This window comes from Hemiscyllium ocellatum, chromosome 33, assembly GCF_020745735.1.
Source record: "Hemiscyllium ocellatum isolate sHemOce1 chromosome 33, sHemOce1.pat.X.cur, whole genome shotgun sequence".
Classification (NCBI taxonomy): Eukaryota; Metazoa; Chordata; class Chondrichthyes; order Orectolobiformes; family Hemiscylliidae; genus Hemiscyllium; species Hemiscyllium ocellatum.
Window position 1 is genome coordinate 4,793,469 of NC_083433.1, and position 17,251 is coordinate 4,810,719.

General features: G+C 47.0%; 1 protein-coding gene across 1 annotated transcript in view; it reads left to right on the plus strand.

Annotated features, from left to right (window-relative positions):
- Positions 1-764: 764 nt before the first annotated feature.
- zgc:92360 (uncharacterized protein LOC436988 homolog) overlaps positions 765-17,251 on the plus strand; it is a 63,618-nt gene continuing 47,131 nt past the window's right edge. Inside the window, exons 1-2 of the mRNA XM_060849310.1 lie at positions 765-1,119; positions 14,486-14,616. Of these exons, the coding sequence (XP_060705293.1) occupies positions 1,029-1,119; positions 14,486-14,616 (222 nt within the window). The 5' untranslated portion in view covers positions 765-1,028. The remainder of the gene's footprint in view (positions 1,120-14,485; positions 14,617-17,251) is intronic.

A 17,251-nucleotide genomic window follows, 5' to 3' on the forward strand; every position in this document is an offset into this window, starting at 1 on the left:
TTGAGGGGCAGAGCAGGCTTGATGGGCTGAATGGCCTACTCCTGCTCTTAGTTTCTATGTTTCCACACACAGAGCTCCTGAGGATGTGAAAGGTGCTATATAAGTACAAGCTCTTCCTTTTGTTACTGTCATCCCACTATGAATAGGAAGGGTTTGGAGGGATATGGGCCGGGTGCTGGCAGGTAGGACTAGATTGGGTTGGGATATCTGGTCGGCATGGACAGGTTGGACCAAAGGGTCTGTCCCATGCTGAATATGACTCTGTGACTTGACTCTATGACTCTAAGAATCCAGGGTCAGTTTGAGTTAAATCCCTTAAAATGAAAGTTATAAAGCTGGTCTCAGTTAAACATGCCTGATCACTTCGACCTTTTGCTGTAATGTATGATACATGTATGTATGCTGTAATGTATGATACGGGGTAACCAATTCACGTACAGCAAGCTCCCACTAACTGCAAATGCTCAATGCCCAGCTCCTCCCCCATCAAAATATAGAAATGGGGGTTAATTTATGTCATTTCTAGGATTTTTCGGTTGAATCTAAATGCGTTAGGGAAACAAGTGTCCACGTTTGTTCCTTTAAAAGAAATTGCAGTCCTGTTCCTTTCACAGCTGAAGTTGCTAAAAAGTATTCTGTCTGGGTTTGAGGAGCTGCTGTACACGAAGCGGCCGCGGGGAGGCGGTGCCGGGCCACTGTGTGCCGATTGAAGGGGACGAGCTGACGGCTGTATGTTTGTAACTGAGGAATGCGGAAAGAGGAGAGTTTGCAGCGTGTGTCTCGCTCCTTTCGCCTGCCAGTTCCGACAATTCCAGACTCTCTGACTTTACGCCAGCCTTTTCCAGAAGAGACACAGAGAGAGAGAGAAAAGCAGGCGGCTGGATAAATATATTTATGACAGAAGTAACTGGAGCAAGGGGCTCTCACAGACACAGCTGGGTTTAAAGAGCACTGCTAGGAAAGCAAGTTCTCGCTTGAGAAAGGAGTCTCTCTCGTTGGATTTGAACATTGTTTCCAGGGCGTTTACTATGTCAACTGAGAAAGAACGGATTTTCAGAGCACTTAAAAATTTGGTGCAGAATCCTGGAAATGGGATCTGCGCTGATTGTCAACTACCAGGTACGTTTTAACCAGACGTTAGTTCGGAAGTCTCTCTCTCTCTGTCCCAGTCTGTGTAAGGTGGACCCAAGAGAGCAGAAGGTTACTGCTGACTCTGTCAAAACAGATCTGCTTTTCCCCTGCAACTTTATTTATTGTATTGATTTTACAGCTGGGTTATGAACCAGCAGGAATTTGGGTAACTTCAAACCAGGAGGCACCTGAAGGGTTCCGGAGGAGAAATTGCAGAATTGTTCCAGCAGGCCATTCAGCCCATCTTTCCCGCACTGGCTCTCGGAGCATATTGACTGCAATCTCCGTGCCTTTGCCCTCTTATCCCTACTCATGCTTTCAGTCGAAAATAATCATCTAATTCCCACTCAAATATCTCAATTAAATCAAGAGCCAGGTTCTGAGGGTCACTTGACCTGAAATGTTAACTCTGATTTCTCTCCACAGATGCTGCCAGACCTGTTGAGCTTTTCCAGCAATTTCTGTCTTTATTTGTGATTTGCAGTGCCCTCGGTCTCCAACTGAACCAGCCTCTGCCCCATTTCCAAGCAGTGAATCCCAATCCCAGGCTGCTCCCTGACCAATAAAGGCTTTTTCTCTCTCTCTCTCTCACCTCACATTTGCAAAACCCTTGTAGCCTGTGCCCCTCCTGGTTTTCAGTTGGTTTACAGGGAGAGAACTGCCATCAGCTGTATCAGAACATGCCGAGTTCCCCTTGCAAATACATGAGCTGAGCCAGGCCACTGCAATACTGGGGGAGTGCTACACTGCTGGAAATCTCAACATCTGAACCAGGCCCCACTCTCCTCTCTCTAGTCGCTGTTAAAGAGACTTAATTATGATTCAGTGACAAGCAGAATGCTTTATTCCGATTGTTTTGGGTAATCCTTATCCTTCAGCCAGCATTGCCCACGGACCTGTTTTCTATTCATTCACGGGATGTGGGGTGTGACTGGCAAGGCCAGCACTTATTACCCAGAGGGTAGTTAAGAGTTGACCACATTGCTGTGGGTCTGGAGTCACATGTAGACCAGACCGGGTAAGGATGGGCTGATTTCCTGTTATTAGTTAACCAGACTGGGTTTTATTTTTAAACATTTCACGAGTTCTCTCTCAGATCAACTTTTATTTCTTTTTTTTGTTGCCTTTTTGATTTCAAATTTCACCGTGCGAGGACTCCGAGCTGTGTCCCCAGGGTATTAGCCGAGGGTCCTGGATGACATTGCCACCTCACTGCAGCCCCAGTCGTTGCTGGGTGTGGGATCTTGCAGTGAACATGATGTTGCTGTGTTTTCTGATTTTAGAACAGCGACTGCACCTTTGAACTTTTCTTATAAGTCAAGCACTTTGTTGTCAGCATGGGCACGTCTGGAGGCCCTGAGACTGAGGGCTCTTACCCTGGAGAGCTGTATCACCCGTTGACCAGAGATGTTGGAATCAGTAAAGGAGGCCATTCAGCCCATCGTCCCTGTGCCAGCCCTCTGAAAGGTCCATCCAATCGCTTGCTCTTTTGCTTTCTCCATGCCAGGTAGTTATCCATTTCTTTCCCTGAAAGTTCCTGTTGAATATGCTTCCACTGCCCTATCAGGCAGAATGTTCCAGACAACAGCGATTCGCTACAGAAAAACGCTTTTCCTCATGGCCCTTACCCCAGTGACCTTCAATCTCTTCCGACCGTTCCACTAAGGGAGCGGGAGGAAGCCATTCAGCCCATCCAGCCTGCCCATCCATCCAATATGATCATGGCTGATCAAACACTTCAATGCCTTTAGCCCTCCCTATCCCCAAATACACAGCTGGTAATCCAAAACACATAGGCAACTGGCCTCCATAATTACTCCCTCAGAGCCCTTCTTACATTCCAAACACTTCCACCAAATCTTCTCGGAACCTCCCCTTCTCCAGGCAGAGTAAGTCCAGCATCTCCAATCGCTTTGCGGGGAATTGGCCAGAGCTAAAGTTTAGGAACATAGGAGCAGGATTAGACCACTCAGCCCCTCAAGCCTGTTCCGTCACTCAATAAGATCTTGGCGGATCTGTGGCTTGTCTCTGTATACCTGCCTTTGGCCCAATCCTTTGCTTAATGAAAGGTTATCTATCTCAGATTTAAAACGAACAACTGAGGAAAGCGTAAAGGTACAGACAGGCAAACAAAGTGCACCTTTCTGTTACATCCTGGACTCCATTCCCTTCGACAGAGAGAGAGAGAGAGAGAGAGATGGGCTGGGGAATTTAGAATGGGAAGCTGGGAGATAGCAGAAACTTAGAATAAATGTTTGATGTTTGTCATCACAATAGAAGTCACTTAAAGCATCCGAATAGTGGAAAATCAGGAGACAAGAGTAGGAGAAAACTTCAAACATTCATCAATGTCAGAGAGAAAGGTCGAACAACTGACCAGCCCTCTGGTCATTATAGAAAAGGCTGTGCAGAAATAGCAGGTGCAATGTTTGTAATTTGCCAAAACTTTAGATTCTGACAGCAAATGAAACGTGACTGTTTTCTTCACTCGCAGAACGCAGGCGTTGCTGTTTGGCAGCATTTACTGCCCACCTCGAGTTGCCTCTGAAAGGGGTGGCTTGCTGGGTTATTTCAGAGGTCAGTTAAGAGTCTCCTACATCGCCGTGGGTCTGGAGTCACATGTAGGCCAGACCGGGTAAGGATGGCAGAGTTCCTTCCATAAAGAATAGTTGTGAACCAGGTGGGGGCTTTCTGACGATTGGCAACAGTTTCATGGTCATCAGTAGATTCTTAATTCCAGATTATTATTGAATTGAAATTCCACCGTCTGTCATGGTGAGATTCTAACCCAGAAGAAAGGAGGAGTCTAACAATTAGCATGGGGAAGATTCTAGAATCCTTTTGTTAAGGAGGAAGTATTTTGAAGTTTAGAAAATCATGTAATCAGGCAGAATCAACATTCTCTTTTGTGAAGGATAAATTAAGTTGAGAAATTATTTTGCCTGATGAGGAAAAGGCTAGACAGGCTGGCCCTGTATCCTCTGGAGTTTAGAAGGATCAGAGATGACTTAAATGAACCATCTAAAGTCCAGAGGAGGTTTGACATGGACAGAATGCTTTCTGTTGTGAGAGCATCTGGAACTAGGGGTCAGAGTTTAAAAATAAGGGAGTGCCCACTTAAGGGAGAAGGCGCCATCTTTTTCTCTCAAACAGTTGAGAGACTTTGGAATTCCCTTCCTCAAAGGCAGTGCATGCAAAATCTTTAAATATTTTTAAGGCAGCAGGACATAGCTTCTTGATGACCAAGGCGGAGAGAGATTGTTGGGGGATACGCAGGAGGTAGAGGGAGAGGTGGAATAGGCTGGGGCTGTTTTCCCTGCAATGTCTGAGGCTGAGGTTTATAGAGGGTTATAAAATCACGAGGGGTGTGGATAGGATAAACAGACAAAATCTATTAATCCCCTAGGGTGGGGAGTCCAAAACTTAGAGGGCATAGATTTAAGGTGAAGGTGAAAGATTTAAAACAGACCTGTGGTGACTTTTTCACGCAGAGGGTGGTGCATGTGTGGAATGAGCTGCCAGAGGAAGTGGTGGAGGCTGGTACAATTACAACATTTAAAAGGCATCTGGATGGGTCTGTGAATAGGAAGGGTTTATAGACAATAGACAATAGGTGCAGGAGTAGGCCATTCAGCCCTTCGAGCCTGCATCGCCATTCAATATGATCACGGCTGATCATTCCTAATCAGTATCCTGTTCCTGCCTTATCTCCATAACCCTTGATTCCACTATCTTTATCTTCCTCTATCCAACTCTTTCTTAAATGAATCCAGAGACTGGGCCTCCACTGCCCTCTGGGGCAGAGCATTCCACACAGCCACCACTCTCTGGGTGAAGAAGTTTCTCCTCATCTCTGTCCTAAATGGTCTACCCCGTATTTTTAAGCTGTGTCCTCTGGTTCTGCACTCACCCATCAGCGGAAACATGTTTCCTGCTGCCAGTGTGTCCAATCCTTTCATAATCTTATACGTCTCAATCAGATCCCCTCTCAGTCTTCTAAACTCAAGGGTATACAAGCCCAATCACTTCAGTCTTAGAGGGATATGGGCCAAGTGCTGGCAAATGGGACTTGACTAATTTAGGATATCTGGTCGGCATGGATAAGTTGGACTGAAGGGACTGTTTCCATGCTGTACATCTGGACATAGAGTTGAGCTTAAAATCTATCAACCATGATCTGATTGAGTAGTAGACCCTTGACAGACAGAGAGGCCTCCTCTTCTTCCTTGTTTGTTTGTGTTTGGTGAATTTATTGAAGTTCTTCGTGGGTGTAACAAGAACATTGGACAAAAGGGAATCAGTTGTCATGGTGAACCTGGATTTCAGGAGAGCAGACCAGCTCGGGGCTCATAGTGCTGGGAATACTGAATAAGCACAGATAGAGGATTGGCTAAATAACTGCAAATATAACATCCAGATCAACAGATCATTTTCAAGTTGCCAAACGATAACCTCTGAAGTCCCACAGGAATCACAGCAAGGGCCACAAGTGTTTACAATCAGAATTAATGACTCGGGTGTCAGGTAGCGGGCGGTGCTGACAGTGAAAGAATACAAGAAAAATAAGTTGTGAGGAGATCACAGACATTCTGTAAAAAGTGATAATTAGCATAAAGCAGTACGCAGACTTGGGGTAACGTTGAGAAAATGAGAGGTTGCCCCCTTTAGCAGGAAGAATGGAAACACGGAGATTGTCTACATGGAGAGGGATTGGAGAAGAGAATCGACCCCCTACAGTGTGGAAGTAGGCCACTCATCCCATCGAGTCCACACTGACCTTCTGAAGAGCAACCCACACCCAATCGCTATAACCCCACACCTACCATGGCAAATCCACCAAGCCTACACATCCCTGAACGCAATGGGTAATTTCCCATGGCCAATCCACCCAAACTGCACGTCATTGTGACTATGGGAGGAAACCAGAGCACCTGGAGGAAAATTACACAGAAACAGGGTTAATACGCAGAATCCACACAAACAGTCGCCTGAAGCTGGAATTGAACCGGGGTCCCTGTGAGGCAGCCATGCCAGCTACTGAGCCACCCATGAGAATGAGACAAAACCAAAGGATGAAAGATTGAAGTTGTTCCTGGGTACAGCAAGTCATTAACAAGACAAACGGAATTCAAGCCTTTATCAAGTGAAATGGAATACAGTAGTGTAGACGTTTTGTTGCAACTGTACAAGGTGTTGGTGAGACCACATCTTGGGAACTGTGCACAGTGTTGATTATCTCATTAAAGAGGGCTCTCTTGACAATAGAAGACATTCAGGGAGTGTGTTCACTCAGCTGATCCTTGGGAAGAAGATCTGTTTTGAGGAAAGGTTGACCATATTTTATCCACTTTGGAATTTAGAAGGTTAATGAGGGATCTAAGTGAAATAAATATGATTCTGAGGGGCATAAGCCAAAACAGAAATTGCTGGAAAAACTCAGCAGGTCTGACAACATCTGTGGAGAGAAAGCATTGGACCTGAAATGTGAGCTTTACTTTCTCTCTCCGTAGTTTTTCAATTCTAATGAAGCTTGTTAGGGTAGATGCAGAGGGAAGGTAGAGGAATTCAGAGTCCGGGTTTCAGTACAAGGGGGTAACCCATTTAAGACAGCAGTGAGGATGAATGATTTCTTTGACAGAGATTAATTCATCTTTGCAATTCTTTGCCCAAATATATTCACGGCTGAGATCAATCAATTCTGATTAGATTCCCTACAGTGTGGAAACAGGCCCTGTGGCTCAACCAGTCCACACCGACCCTCCGAAGAGTAACCCACCCAGACCCATTCCCCTCTGACTAATGCACCTAACACTATGGGCAATTTAGCATGGCCAATTCACCTACCCTGCACATCTTTGGACTGTGGAAGGAAACCGCAGCACCCGGAGGAAACCCACGCAGACACGGGGAAAATGTGCAAACTCCACAGTCAGTTGCCCGAGGTGGGAATTGAACCCAGGTCCCTGAGGCAGCAGGGCTAACCACTGAGCCACCGTGCTGCCCCTTTCTTGGATCACAGAGTGTCAGATGTTCAAGGGAGAGCAGACACCAAAATGTATTTGTGGCCAAGAACAGCTCAGCTCTGGATGCTGGGATAGCAGGGTGTTTTCACAGAGCCAAATGGCCTACATCTGCTTTTATTTCCTCTGCTCTTGCGTTCAACTTCAAAAGTTCCCATCTTTGTTTTCAAAGGTCCCTGTGGCTTTGCCCTTCCCTATCCCTGCCATCCCCCCCACCTCCCAACCCCACCCCAATCCCTGTGGACCCTCAGAGACGACAATCTCAAACTTTCCCCTCCAGGCTGAATGAAGACACCTGGTAGGACTTGTTCTGTTCGGCCATGCAACAACAACTTGCGTTTAGGTAGCACTTTTCAGGCAGTAAGCCACAGAAGGCAGTGTGGGACCATGTGACTCGAGGCTCAGACAGAGATTGGGATGAAAAAGTGTCTTGAAGGGGCCAACAGAGTCTGAGAGGGTCAGGGAGAAAATGCCAGATTTTACAATCAGGCCAGCAGTGGTGCATGGAATAAAACCAGGAGATGCACGGCGAGCAGAGAATCAAGGATCAGCTCACTGTCAACGTGGATAAGATATCTGTTTCTGTTCTGGGTGTGAGCAGGGATCTGAGCTCCAATTGCACAAATTTTCTGGACGGCAATTTTTGTCTGAGTCTTATTTTCTCAAGCCCAATGGCAAATCACTGAATGTAAAGTTCTCCAACGTAGCCAGTCAATGTTCAGAACTGAGTTGGTTTCACTTGGTGTATTAAATATATATTCTGTGGTAACATGGTGTTTTTATTAACAGGCTGAGGCTGGGGTAATCACCATGGTTATCTGTTTTGACTCATTCGCCAGATGAAATATGAGGATGAAAGTGACTCTGCGCTGATTCCATTGACATACAGTTAGAGTTGAGGGTGTGGTGCTGGAAAAGTACAGCAGGTCAGGCAGCATCTGAGGAGCAGGAGAGTCGACATTTCGGGGAAAAGCCCTTCAGGAATTCCTGGCAAAGGGCTCTGGCCCGAAACGTCGATTTTCCTGCTCCTCGGATGCTGCCTGACCTGCTGTGGCTTTTCCAGCACCACACCCTTGATTCTGATCTGCAGTCCTCACTTTCTACTACTTGACGTATAGTAAGGGTTTAACTCTGTAGGAGCAAGAGTAAGCCATTCAGCCCATCCAATCTTCTCCATCATTCAATGAGATAGAGTGATAGAGATGTACAGCACAGAAACAAACCCTTCAGTGCTACCCGTCCAGATATCCCAACCCACTATATTCGCACCTGCCAGCACCCAGCCCATATCCCTCCAAATCCTTCCTAATCATATACCCATCCAAATGCCTCTTAAATGTTGCAATTGTACCAGCCTCCACCACATCCTCTGGCAGCTCATTCCATACACGTACCACCCTCTGTGAAAATGTTGCCCTTTAGGTCTCTTTTATACCTTAAACCTACGGCCTCTAGTTCTGGACTCCTCCATCCCAAGGAAAAGACTTTGCCCGTTTATCCTATCCATGCCCCTCATTTTATAAACCTCTATAAGGTCACCCCTCAGCCTCCGATGCTCCAGGAAAAACAGCCCCAGCTTATTCAACCTCTTCCTATAGCTTAATCCTTCCAACCCTGACAACCCTTGTAAATATTTTCTGAACCCTTTGAAGTTTCGCAACACCTTTCTGATAGGAAGGAGACCAGAAGTGCACACAATATTCCAATAGTGGCCTAACCAATGTCCTCATGGTTGATCTGATCATTTTCATATCCCCATAACCCTTGGTTCCCTGACTGATTCATAATCTATCAATCCATCTCAACCCTGAACAAACATAATGCCCCAGCCATGACATCCCTCTATGGTAAGGAATTCCATAGACTCACTACTCTCCGAGAGAAGAAATCCCTCCTCATCTCTGTGTTTGGTGGGTAATCTTTTACTCTGCGATGATACCCTGTGGACCCAGCCTGTCAAACAAGGGGCAACAACCACCCTGTATCCACCCTGTCAAGTCTCTGACAAGCTTGTATGTTTCAAGAAGGCCACCTCACATTCTTCTAAACTCCAAGTGCAGTCCCAATCTACTCAATCCCTTCCTCACACGAAAATCTCTCCCATGTCCAGGATCAGCCTGGTAAATCTTCTCCGCACTATCCCCAACGCTGGTGTATCAGTTATGAAGAACGGTCACTGGGAGCTGAAGTGTTAACTCTGCTTTCTCTGTGGTGATGCTGAGTTTTTCCAGCATTTCTGCCTTTAGGATCACAGAGTCATGGAGTTATACAGAAAGGAAACAGATCCTTCGGTTCAACTCCTCTGCACCCAATCTGACCTCTTCCCATTTGCCAGCACTTGGTCCATATCCCTCCAAACCCTTCCTATTCATATACCCATCCAGATGCCTTTTAAATGCTGTAATTGTACCAGCCACCACCACTTCCTCTGGCAGAGGATGTGGTGGAGGCTGGTACAATTACAGCATTTAAAAGGCATCTGGATTGATATATGAATAGGAAGGGTTTGGAGGGATATGGACCATACACTTACCACTCTGCATGAAAAAGTTACCTCTTAGGTCTCTTTTTAAATTTTTCCCCTCTCTCCCTAAACCTATGCCCTCTAGTTTTGGACTCCCCCACACCAGGGAAAATACCTTGTCTATTTATCCTATCCGTGCTCCTCATGATTTTATAAATCTCTATAAAGGTCACCCCTCAGCCTCCAACACTCCAGGGAAAACAGCCCCAGTCTGGTCAACCTTTCCCTTTAGCTCAAATCCTCCAACCCTGGCAACATCCTTGTAAATCTTTTCTAAACCCTTTCATAGGTCTGTGGGTTTTTTTTTGCAAGATATCTTTTTTTATTTTTTATTCACTTATGTACATATTACTATTGAGTAGGCTTTAATACGGACTTGTTCATGTCTCTGTGCCTTGCAGTGGTGTGACATGAACTCATTGCCCCAGAATGTTCACCCGAATTAACCTGTGACCGTCCTAACCCAGTGACGTTACCACTGCGTCAGCAACTGCCCTCTTCAAAGCCTGTGACCGTGCTGACATTGCTAACTTAATTCTGTTAATTAAGTGATGTCAGGGAGGGTGGTAGTTTTATGGGTAAGGTCACAGGTCTAGTAATCCAGAGAGTAAAAAATGAGGTCTGCAGATGCTGGAGATCACAGCTGAAAATGTGTTGCTGGTTAAAGCACAGCAGGTCAGGCAGCATCAATGATTCCTGATGAAGGGCTTATGCCCGAAACGTCGAATTTCCTATTCCTTGGATGCTGCCTAACCTGCTGTGCTTTAACTAGTAATCCAGAGACTCAGGATAATCTTTTGGGTGCAATTTTCCAGCAATTTCTGTGTTTTTGTTTCTGATTTACAGAATCCACGGTTCTTTCGGTTTTTAATGTTTTGAGAGCAAAGGTTCAAATCGAATTTAGGGCCAAATGGTCTTATTCTGCTCCTATGCCTTATAGTCTAAATCACGGCATAGATTAGATTCCCCGCAGTGTGGCCCTTCAGCTCACACCAACCCTCCCAAGAGTAACCCACCCGGACCCATTTCCCTCTGACTAATGCACCTACCACTGGGCAATTTAGCGTGGCCAATTCATCCTAACCTGCACATCTTTGGGCTGTGGGAGGAAACCACATAGACACGGGGAGAATGTGCAAACTCCACACAGACAGATACCCGAGGGTGGAATCGGACCCAGATCCCTGGTGTTGTGAGGCAGCAGTGCTAACCACTGAGCCACCTATAGTAGCTGACGGAACTTAAACTCATTTAATAAATCTGGAATGTAAATCTAATCTCAGTGATGATGGACACATAACTATTGCTGACTTCTGATAAAACCAATCTGGTTCACTGACATCCTTTCGGGAAGGAAACTGCTGTCCTTACCTGGTCTGGCCTACATGTGACTCCAGACCCACAGCAATGGGGTTGTCTCTCAAAAGCGAATCACTTAGTTCAAGGGATGAGCAAGAAATGCGGACGTTGCCAGTGACTCCCACATCCAGGAAAGATTTTCTTTTAAGGAAAAAAAATTCTTGACTCCAAAGGTTGTAGGAACCTCCCACGCACCCCTCCACCCAAATCTCCAGAAACATAGTATTGAGGTTAGGAGTAAATTGGTGATTACTGTCAGAGGGTTAAAGGTTATAGAATGAGGGGAAATAATGTGTAACAAACACCGAGAGACTCGGCAAGTCTAGCAGCAGCGTCTGTGGAGAGAAAGAGAAAAACAGAGTTAACTTTTCAGATTCAGTGACCCTTCAGAACTGTTTCTCTCCTCACAGACACTAACAGCCCTATAGAGTTTCTCCAGTAATCTCTGTGTCTGTTTCAGATTTCCAGCATCTGCAGCACTTTACTTTTATTTGAGTGACGGTACCTAGTTGGGGGTCAAGATACAAATGGCCTCCAACCCAAGTGAATGGTTGAACAGTTTTGAGGGGCTGATTGGCCTCCTCCTATCTCATACATTCAGTCTGTTTTTTGCTCTTTCTCTCTTCCCTGTCTCCAAGTCAGGCACAGATCCACAGGCAGCTGTCTACTCCCAGCCAAGGTGGGGCTTATGTCTCCTAGGCAAATCTTTTTTTTGGCATTTTAACAAGTCACACCCCAGCCAGGCCTTACCTACTGTTCTCACAATCACACCGTTAAAGCAGGGAGGCACCCTAGCTCAGAGGTCCTGAAAAATCACACTGAAGAATAACTATCGCCCCCTGACTGGGGGCAAATTGCCTAGCCTTCTGAGTTAAGGTGGGAGCGTCGACATCTGCAACAACTGCACTCCCCTCTCAGTGTGGGCACTGGGAGGGTCACAGAATCCCTAGACTGTGGAAGCAGGCCATTTGGCCCATTGAGTCCACACTTTCCCTCCGAAGAGCATCCCACCCTACCCCTGTAACCCTGTATTTCCCCATGGCTAACCCACCTAGTCTACCTTTCCCTGGACTCTGTGGGCAATTTAGCACGGCCAATCCACCCTAAGCTTTGGATTGGTTCTAGTGACTTCACCCGATGAAGGAGCAGTGCTCTAAAAGCTTGTGATTCTAAATGAAGCTGTTGAACTATAACCTGGTGATGTGTGACCTCTGACCTTGTCCACTCCAGTCCAATGCCAGCCCGCCACGTCGGACTGTAGGAGGAAACTGGAGCACCCGGAGGAATCCCACGCAGACACGGGGAGAATGTGCAAACTCCACACAGCCTGACACCCAAGGGTGGAATCGAACCTGGGTCCCTGGGAGGCAGCAGAGCTAACCACTGAGCCACCATGCTGGTCTGGATTTTAAGCCTGTGCCTCCGCAGTGGGTCTCAGAGTGAAGAGGGTCTATTGCACTGAGTGGGGCCTGACAGAGGGAGCGGGTGTAACACAGTCAGGAAGAGGGGATGGGTTCAAAGTTTGGGAGAAGATTTGTAGCTCGGGTGCTCGTTGTTGTGGTTCTGTTCGCCGAGCTGGGAATTTGTGTTGCAGACGTTTCGTCCCCTGTCTAGGTGACATCCTCAGTGCTTGGGAGCCTCCTGTGAAGCGTTTCTGTGATCTTTCCTCCGGCATTTATAGTGGTTTGAATCTGCCGCTTCCGGTTGTCAGTTCCAGCTGTCCGCTGCAGTGGTCGGTATATTGGGTCCAGGTCGATGTGCTTATTGATTGAATCTGTGGATGAGTGCCATCCCTCTAGGAATTCCCTGGCTGTTCTCTGTTTGGCTTGTCCTATAATAGCAGTTTTACTATTTAACTACTATTATAGGACAAGCCAAACAGAGAACAGCCAGGGAATTCCTTGAGAGATGGCACTCATCCACAGATTTAATCAATAAACACATCGACCTGGACCCAATATAGTGATCACTGCAGCGGACAGCTGGAACTGACACCCGGAAGCGGCAGATTCAAACCACTACAAATGCCGGAGGAATGATCACAGAAGCGCTTCACAGGAGGCTCCCAAACACTGACGATGTCACCTAGACAGGGGACGAAACATCTGCAACACAAGTTCCCAGCTCGGCGAACAGAACCACAACAGAGGGGATGGGTCATGAATGATGTCCACCAAACTGCCCCTTGGAGGCTGCTGTCTGTACATAGCTTCCCTTGGGTTGGGAACTCAGTCCATTCCATCCCTCCCAACAGCCCTCCAAGGTCACTGCGCTGAGGTCCTGCCCTCGCAACCAATCCCTGAGCTTTAATCACGATCCCATTAGCAACTGAGATTTCAGCTACGCGCTTTGAGATCCTCTCCCTAAACCTCTCCCGGTGCTTATCACTTGGATTGCAGGTTTATAAATGTATCATCAGCCCCTGCTGTGCTGGGCAGGTGTGGGCACACAGTAAACCTTTGATAATTCCTGTCATTCCTGAAGGGTGACAGATTACAGGTTGTCTCCTGCAGACTTTGCACTTGCCCTGACGGGCCATGGTAATCGAGTGAGCTCAGGGTGGGGCCGACATGTCGGCATTCCCAGGTGCTCCCTCACCCATTCCCTGTGTGAACAGGTTTCAGGGGGGAGGGACTCTTTCAGCTTTACAGGCATTCCATTGAGGGGCAGTTTCGGCAGCAGGGGCTCTGCCCTCCACCTTCTCCACTCCAACTCACTGAGGGAGTTGCTGCAGGAACCACGTGGTTCTGGGATGTGACTTGTGCCAGTTACAAAATCAACAAGCAGCCCGTTACAGCGCTCATAAAGGACCGAAATTAAAATCTGGGAACTGTAAAGCACGCTGTTTCCTAACCAATCAAACACCCCCAGTACAGGGATAGCACAGGGTTAGATACTGAGTAAAGCTCCCTCTACACTGTCCCCCATCAAACATTCCCAGAACAGGGACAGCATGGAGTTAGATACAGAGTAAAGCTCCCTCTACACTGTCTCCCATCAAACAGTCCCAGCACAGGGACAGCATGGGGTTAGGTACAGAGTAAAGCCCTCTCTACACTGTCGCATCAAACACTCCCAAGACTGGGACAGCACGGGGTTAGATACAGAGTAAAGCTCGCTCTACACTGACCCCATCAAATACTCACAGGCCTGGGACAGCACAGGGTTAGATACAGATTAAAGCTCCCTCTACACTGTCCCTCCCATCCCAGGACAGGGGACAGCAGGGGGTTAGATACAGAGTAAAGTTCACTCTACACTGTTCCCATCAAACACCTTTAGGGGATCTAACAACCCCAACATGCTCTGACCAAACCAGACTGGGTCACCCCCACGTTGATGCTTTTGTAGCGTTGTTCTCAACGGAGTCCAGTGAATGTTGTTGAATCTTAGTGAACATGTTGAATTATTAAGTTTCTGCTGTATGCTAATTTTGGATTCTGTCTCCCAGAACCTGAATGGGCCTCTACCACTCTGGGAATCTTCATTTGCCTAAAATGTTCGGGGATTCACCGGAACATCCCTGATGTGAGCAAGGTCAAATCTCTCATCCTGGATCCTTGGATTGAATCTCAAATTCAGGTAAGAAAATGACAGCCTGGGTGCTTAAAATGAAGAGCAAACTTCCCTTCCAATCCTTGTTTCATGATATTCAGTGAGGACTGCGTCAGTATTGATTGCTCGCCCCTAGCTGTCCCAGAGGAAGTGGTGGGCCAACGTCTTGAACTGCTGCAGTCTGTGTGTTGTAGGTAAACACACATGTTGGTCCCCAGGTGTTTGCCAGTCAAAGGGACACTTTGCAGGATCAACGACACTGTGTGAGCTCGGAAAAAGTGAGGGCCGCAGATGCTGGAGATCAGAGTCGAGAGAGTGGTGCTGCAAAAGCACAGGAGGTCAGGCAGCATCCGAGGAGCAGGAGAATCGACGTTCCTGATGAAGGGCTTATGCCTGAAATGTCGACTCTTCTGCTCCTCGGATGCTGCTTGACCTCCTGTGCTTTTCCAGCGCCACACTTTTAAACACTGTTAGCTAATAACTACTGAACAAAAAAAAATCAAGGAACTGCAGATGTTGGAAATCAGAAACAAGAACAGAAATTGCTGGAGAAACTCAGGTCTGGCAGCATCTGTGGAGAGAGAAACAAAGTTAACGTTTCAGGACCAGTGACCCTTCACCAGACCTTTCTGAGGAAGGGTTACTAGACCTGAAACGTTAGCATAGAACATTACAGCGCAGTACAGGCCCTTCGGCCCTCATGTTGTGCTAACCTGTGGAACCAATCTGAAGCCCATCAAACATACACTATTCCATTCTCATCCATATGCCTATCCAATTACCATTTAAATGCCTTAAAGTTGGCGAGTCTACTACTGTTCCAGGCAGTGTGTTCCACGTCCCTACTACTCTCTGAGTAAAGAAACACTGCTGTCTCTCTTCACAGATGCTGCCAGACCTGCTGAGTTTCCCCAGCAATTTCTGCTTTTGTTTCTATGTTAGCTCCCTGGATCAGTGCTGGCTGCTCCCTCCAGTTTCATATCTTGGTTCAGACTTGTTGTGGTTTGGTGCAGTTGTTTGCTTGGCCGTTTCAGAGGTCAGTTAAGAGACAGCCACATCACTGTGGGTCTGACAGCAGATCTCCTTCCCTGAAATACATTGGTGAACATCCAACTGGGGGCTTTATTAAAATCAACAGTGGTCACCATAAGGCTAGCTTTTAATTCCAGATTTTTATTGAATTCAAATCTTGCTGAGTGTAAATTGACTCCTGCACTTCCAAGATTGCAATAGTTGTGCTTTCAAAACCAGACGTAACTGGTTGTTAGGCCCTTCAGAACATCTCGAGGTCACAAGGGCACTTCAGATATTCAAGTTCCTGATTTTTGTTTGCTGCTTATCTAATGCACGTCTTTTAGATGTGTCAGAAATTTGCATCCAAACACGAACTAAACAGCGAGGAAAAGTCACCCCGAGTGAGGGAATACGTCTAAGGCACACCTTGGACGAATCCTGAGGTTTAATAACATGGTTGTGTCAGCAACATTCAGACTAAGTGATAGTCACTTGAGCCCCAGTATCTAGTCAGCACATCCAGCTCACATACGCAAGCCTTAACCACACCTTACGGACTGGGCCAGAGCAACAGCAGCAGCTCACTTAAAGCACTTGATTACCCTTGTTCTCTCCTTCTCTGTCATTCTCTCTCTCTCCTGCTGTGTCCCCCTCTCTGTCTGTTTATCTCTCACTCAATACAGGTCGTTCTGCTGTAATGCACGTTTCATTAACACTACTGCCCAATCGACAAATTGGGGACACTGTTTCTATAGAGCGAACTTTGAAGTGTGTATTGGTAATAACGTGATTCCAGCCCCATGAGTTTAAATGGTGCTGCTATTACATGATTTTCTAATAGCATGGGATTGCACAAAAACGGAAGTACCACACTGTAGCAGAACTGACTAATTCTATCTCTCTAATATTTCATTCACTAACTCCAGCTCTGCAAATATCTCCGTCACTCCGGAACAGTGGAACTGTCTCTCAGTTATTCTTTCTCTGAATCTTTGCAAATCTCCAACTATAAATATCTCTCTCTCTTTCATGCAGACTGGAGCTGAGTTGATCTCATGCTGCCATTTACCCCCAGCACCATTGTTCCTTCCTCTGTCTTCTGTTTGCATCCCTTCTTCCCATTTCTGAATGTGGACTTCACTCTTCTATTTCAGTTTGACTGTTTTTGCTCCAAGTGATTATCACTTTCTCTTTCTCTCTCTTCCCCCCCCCCTCTCTCTTCCCCCCCCCCCCTCTCTCTTCCCCCCCCCTCTCTCTTGCCCCTTTCTCTCTCTTCCCCCCCTCTCTCTCTTCCCCCCCTCTCTCTCTTCCCCCCTCTCTCTCTTCCCCCTCTCTCTCTTCCCCCCTCTCTCTCTTCCCCCTCTCTCTCTTCCCCCCCTCTCTCTTTCCCCCCCTCTTTCCCCCCCTCTCTTTCCCCCCCTCTCTTTCCCCCCTCTCTTTCCCCCCTCTCTTTCCCCCCCTCTCTTTTTCCCCCCTCTCTTTTTCCCCCTCTCTCTTTCCCCCCTCTCTCTTTCCCCCCCTCTCTTTTCCCCCCTCTCTCTTTCCCCCCTCTCTCTTTCCCCCCTCTCTCTTTCCCCCCTCTCTCTTTCCCCCCTCTCTCTTCCCCCCCTCTCTCTTTCCCCCCTCTCTTTTTCCCCCCCTCTCTTTC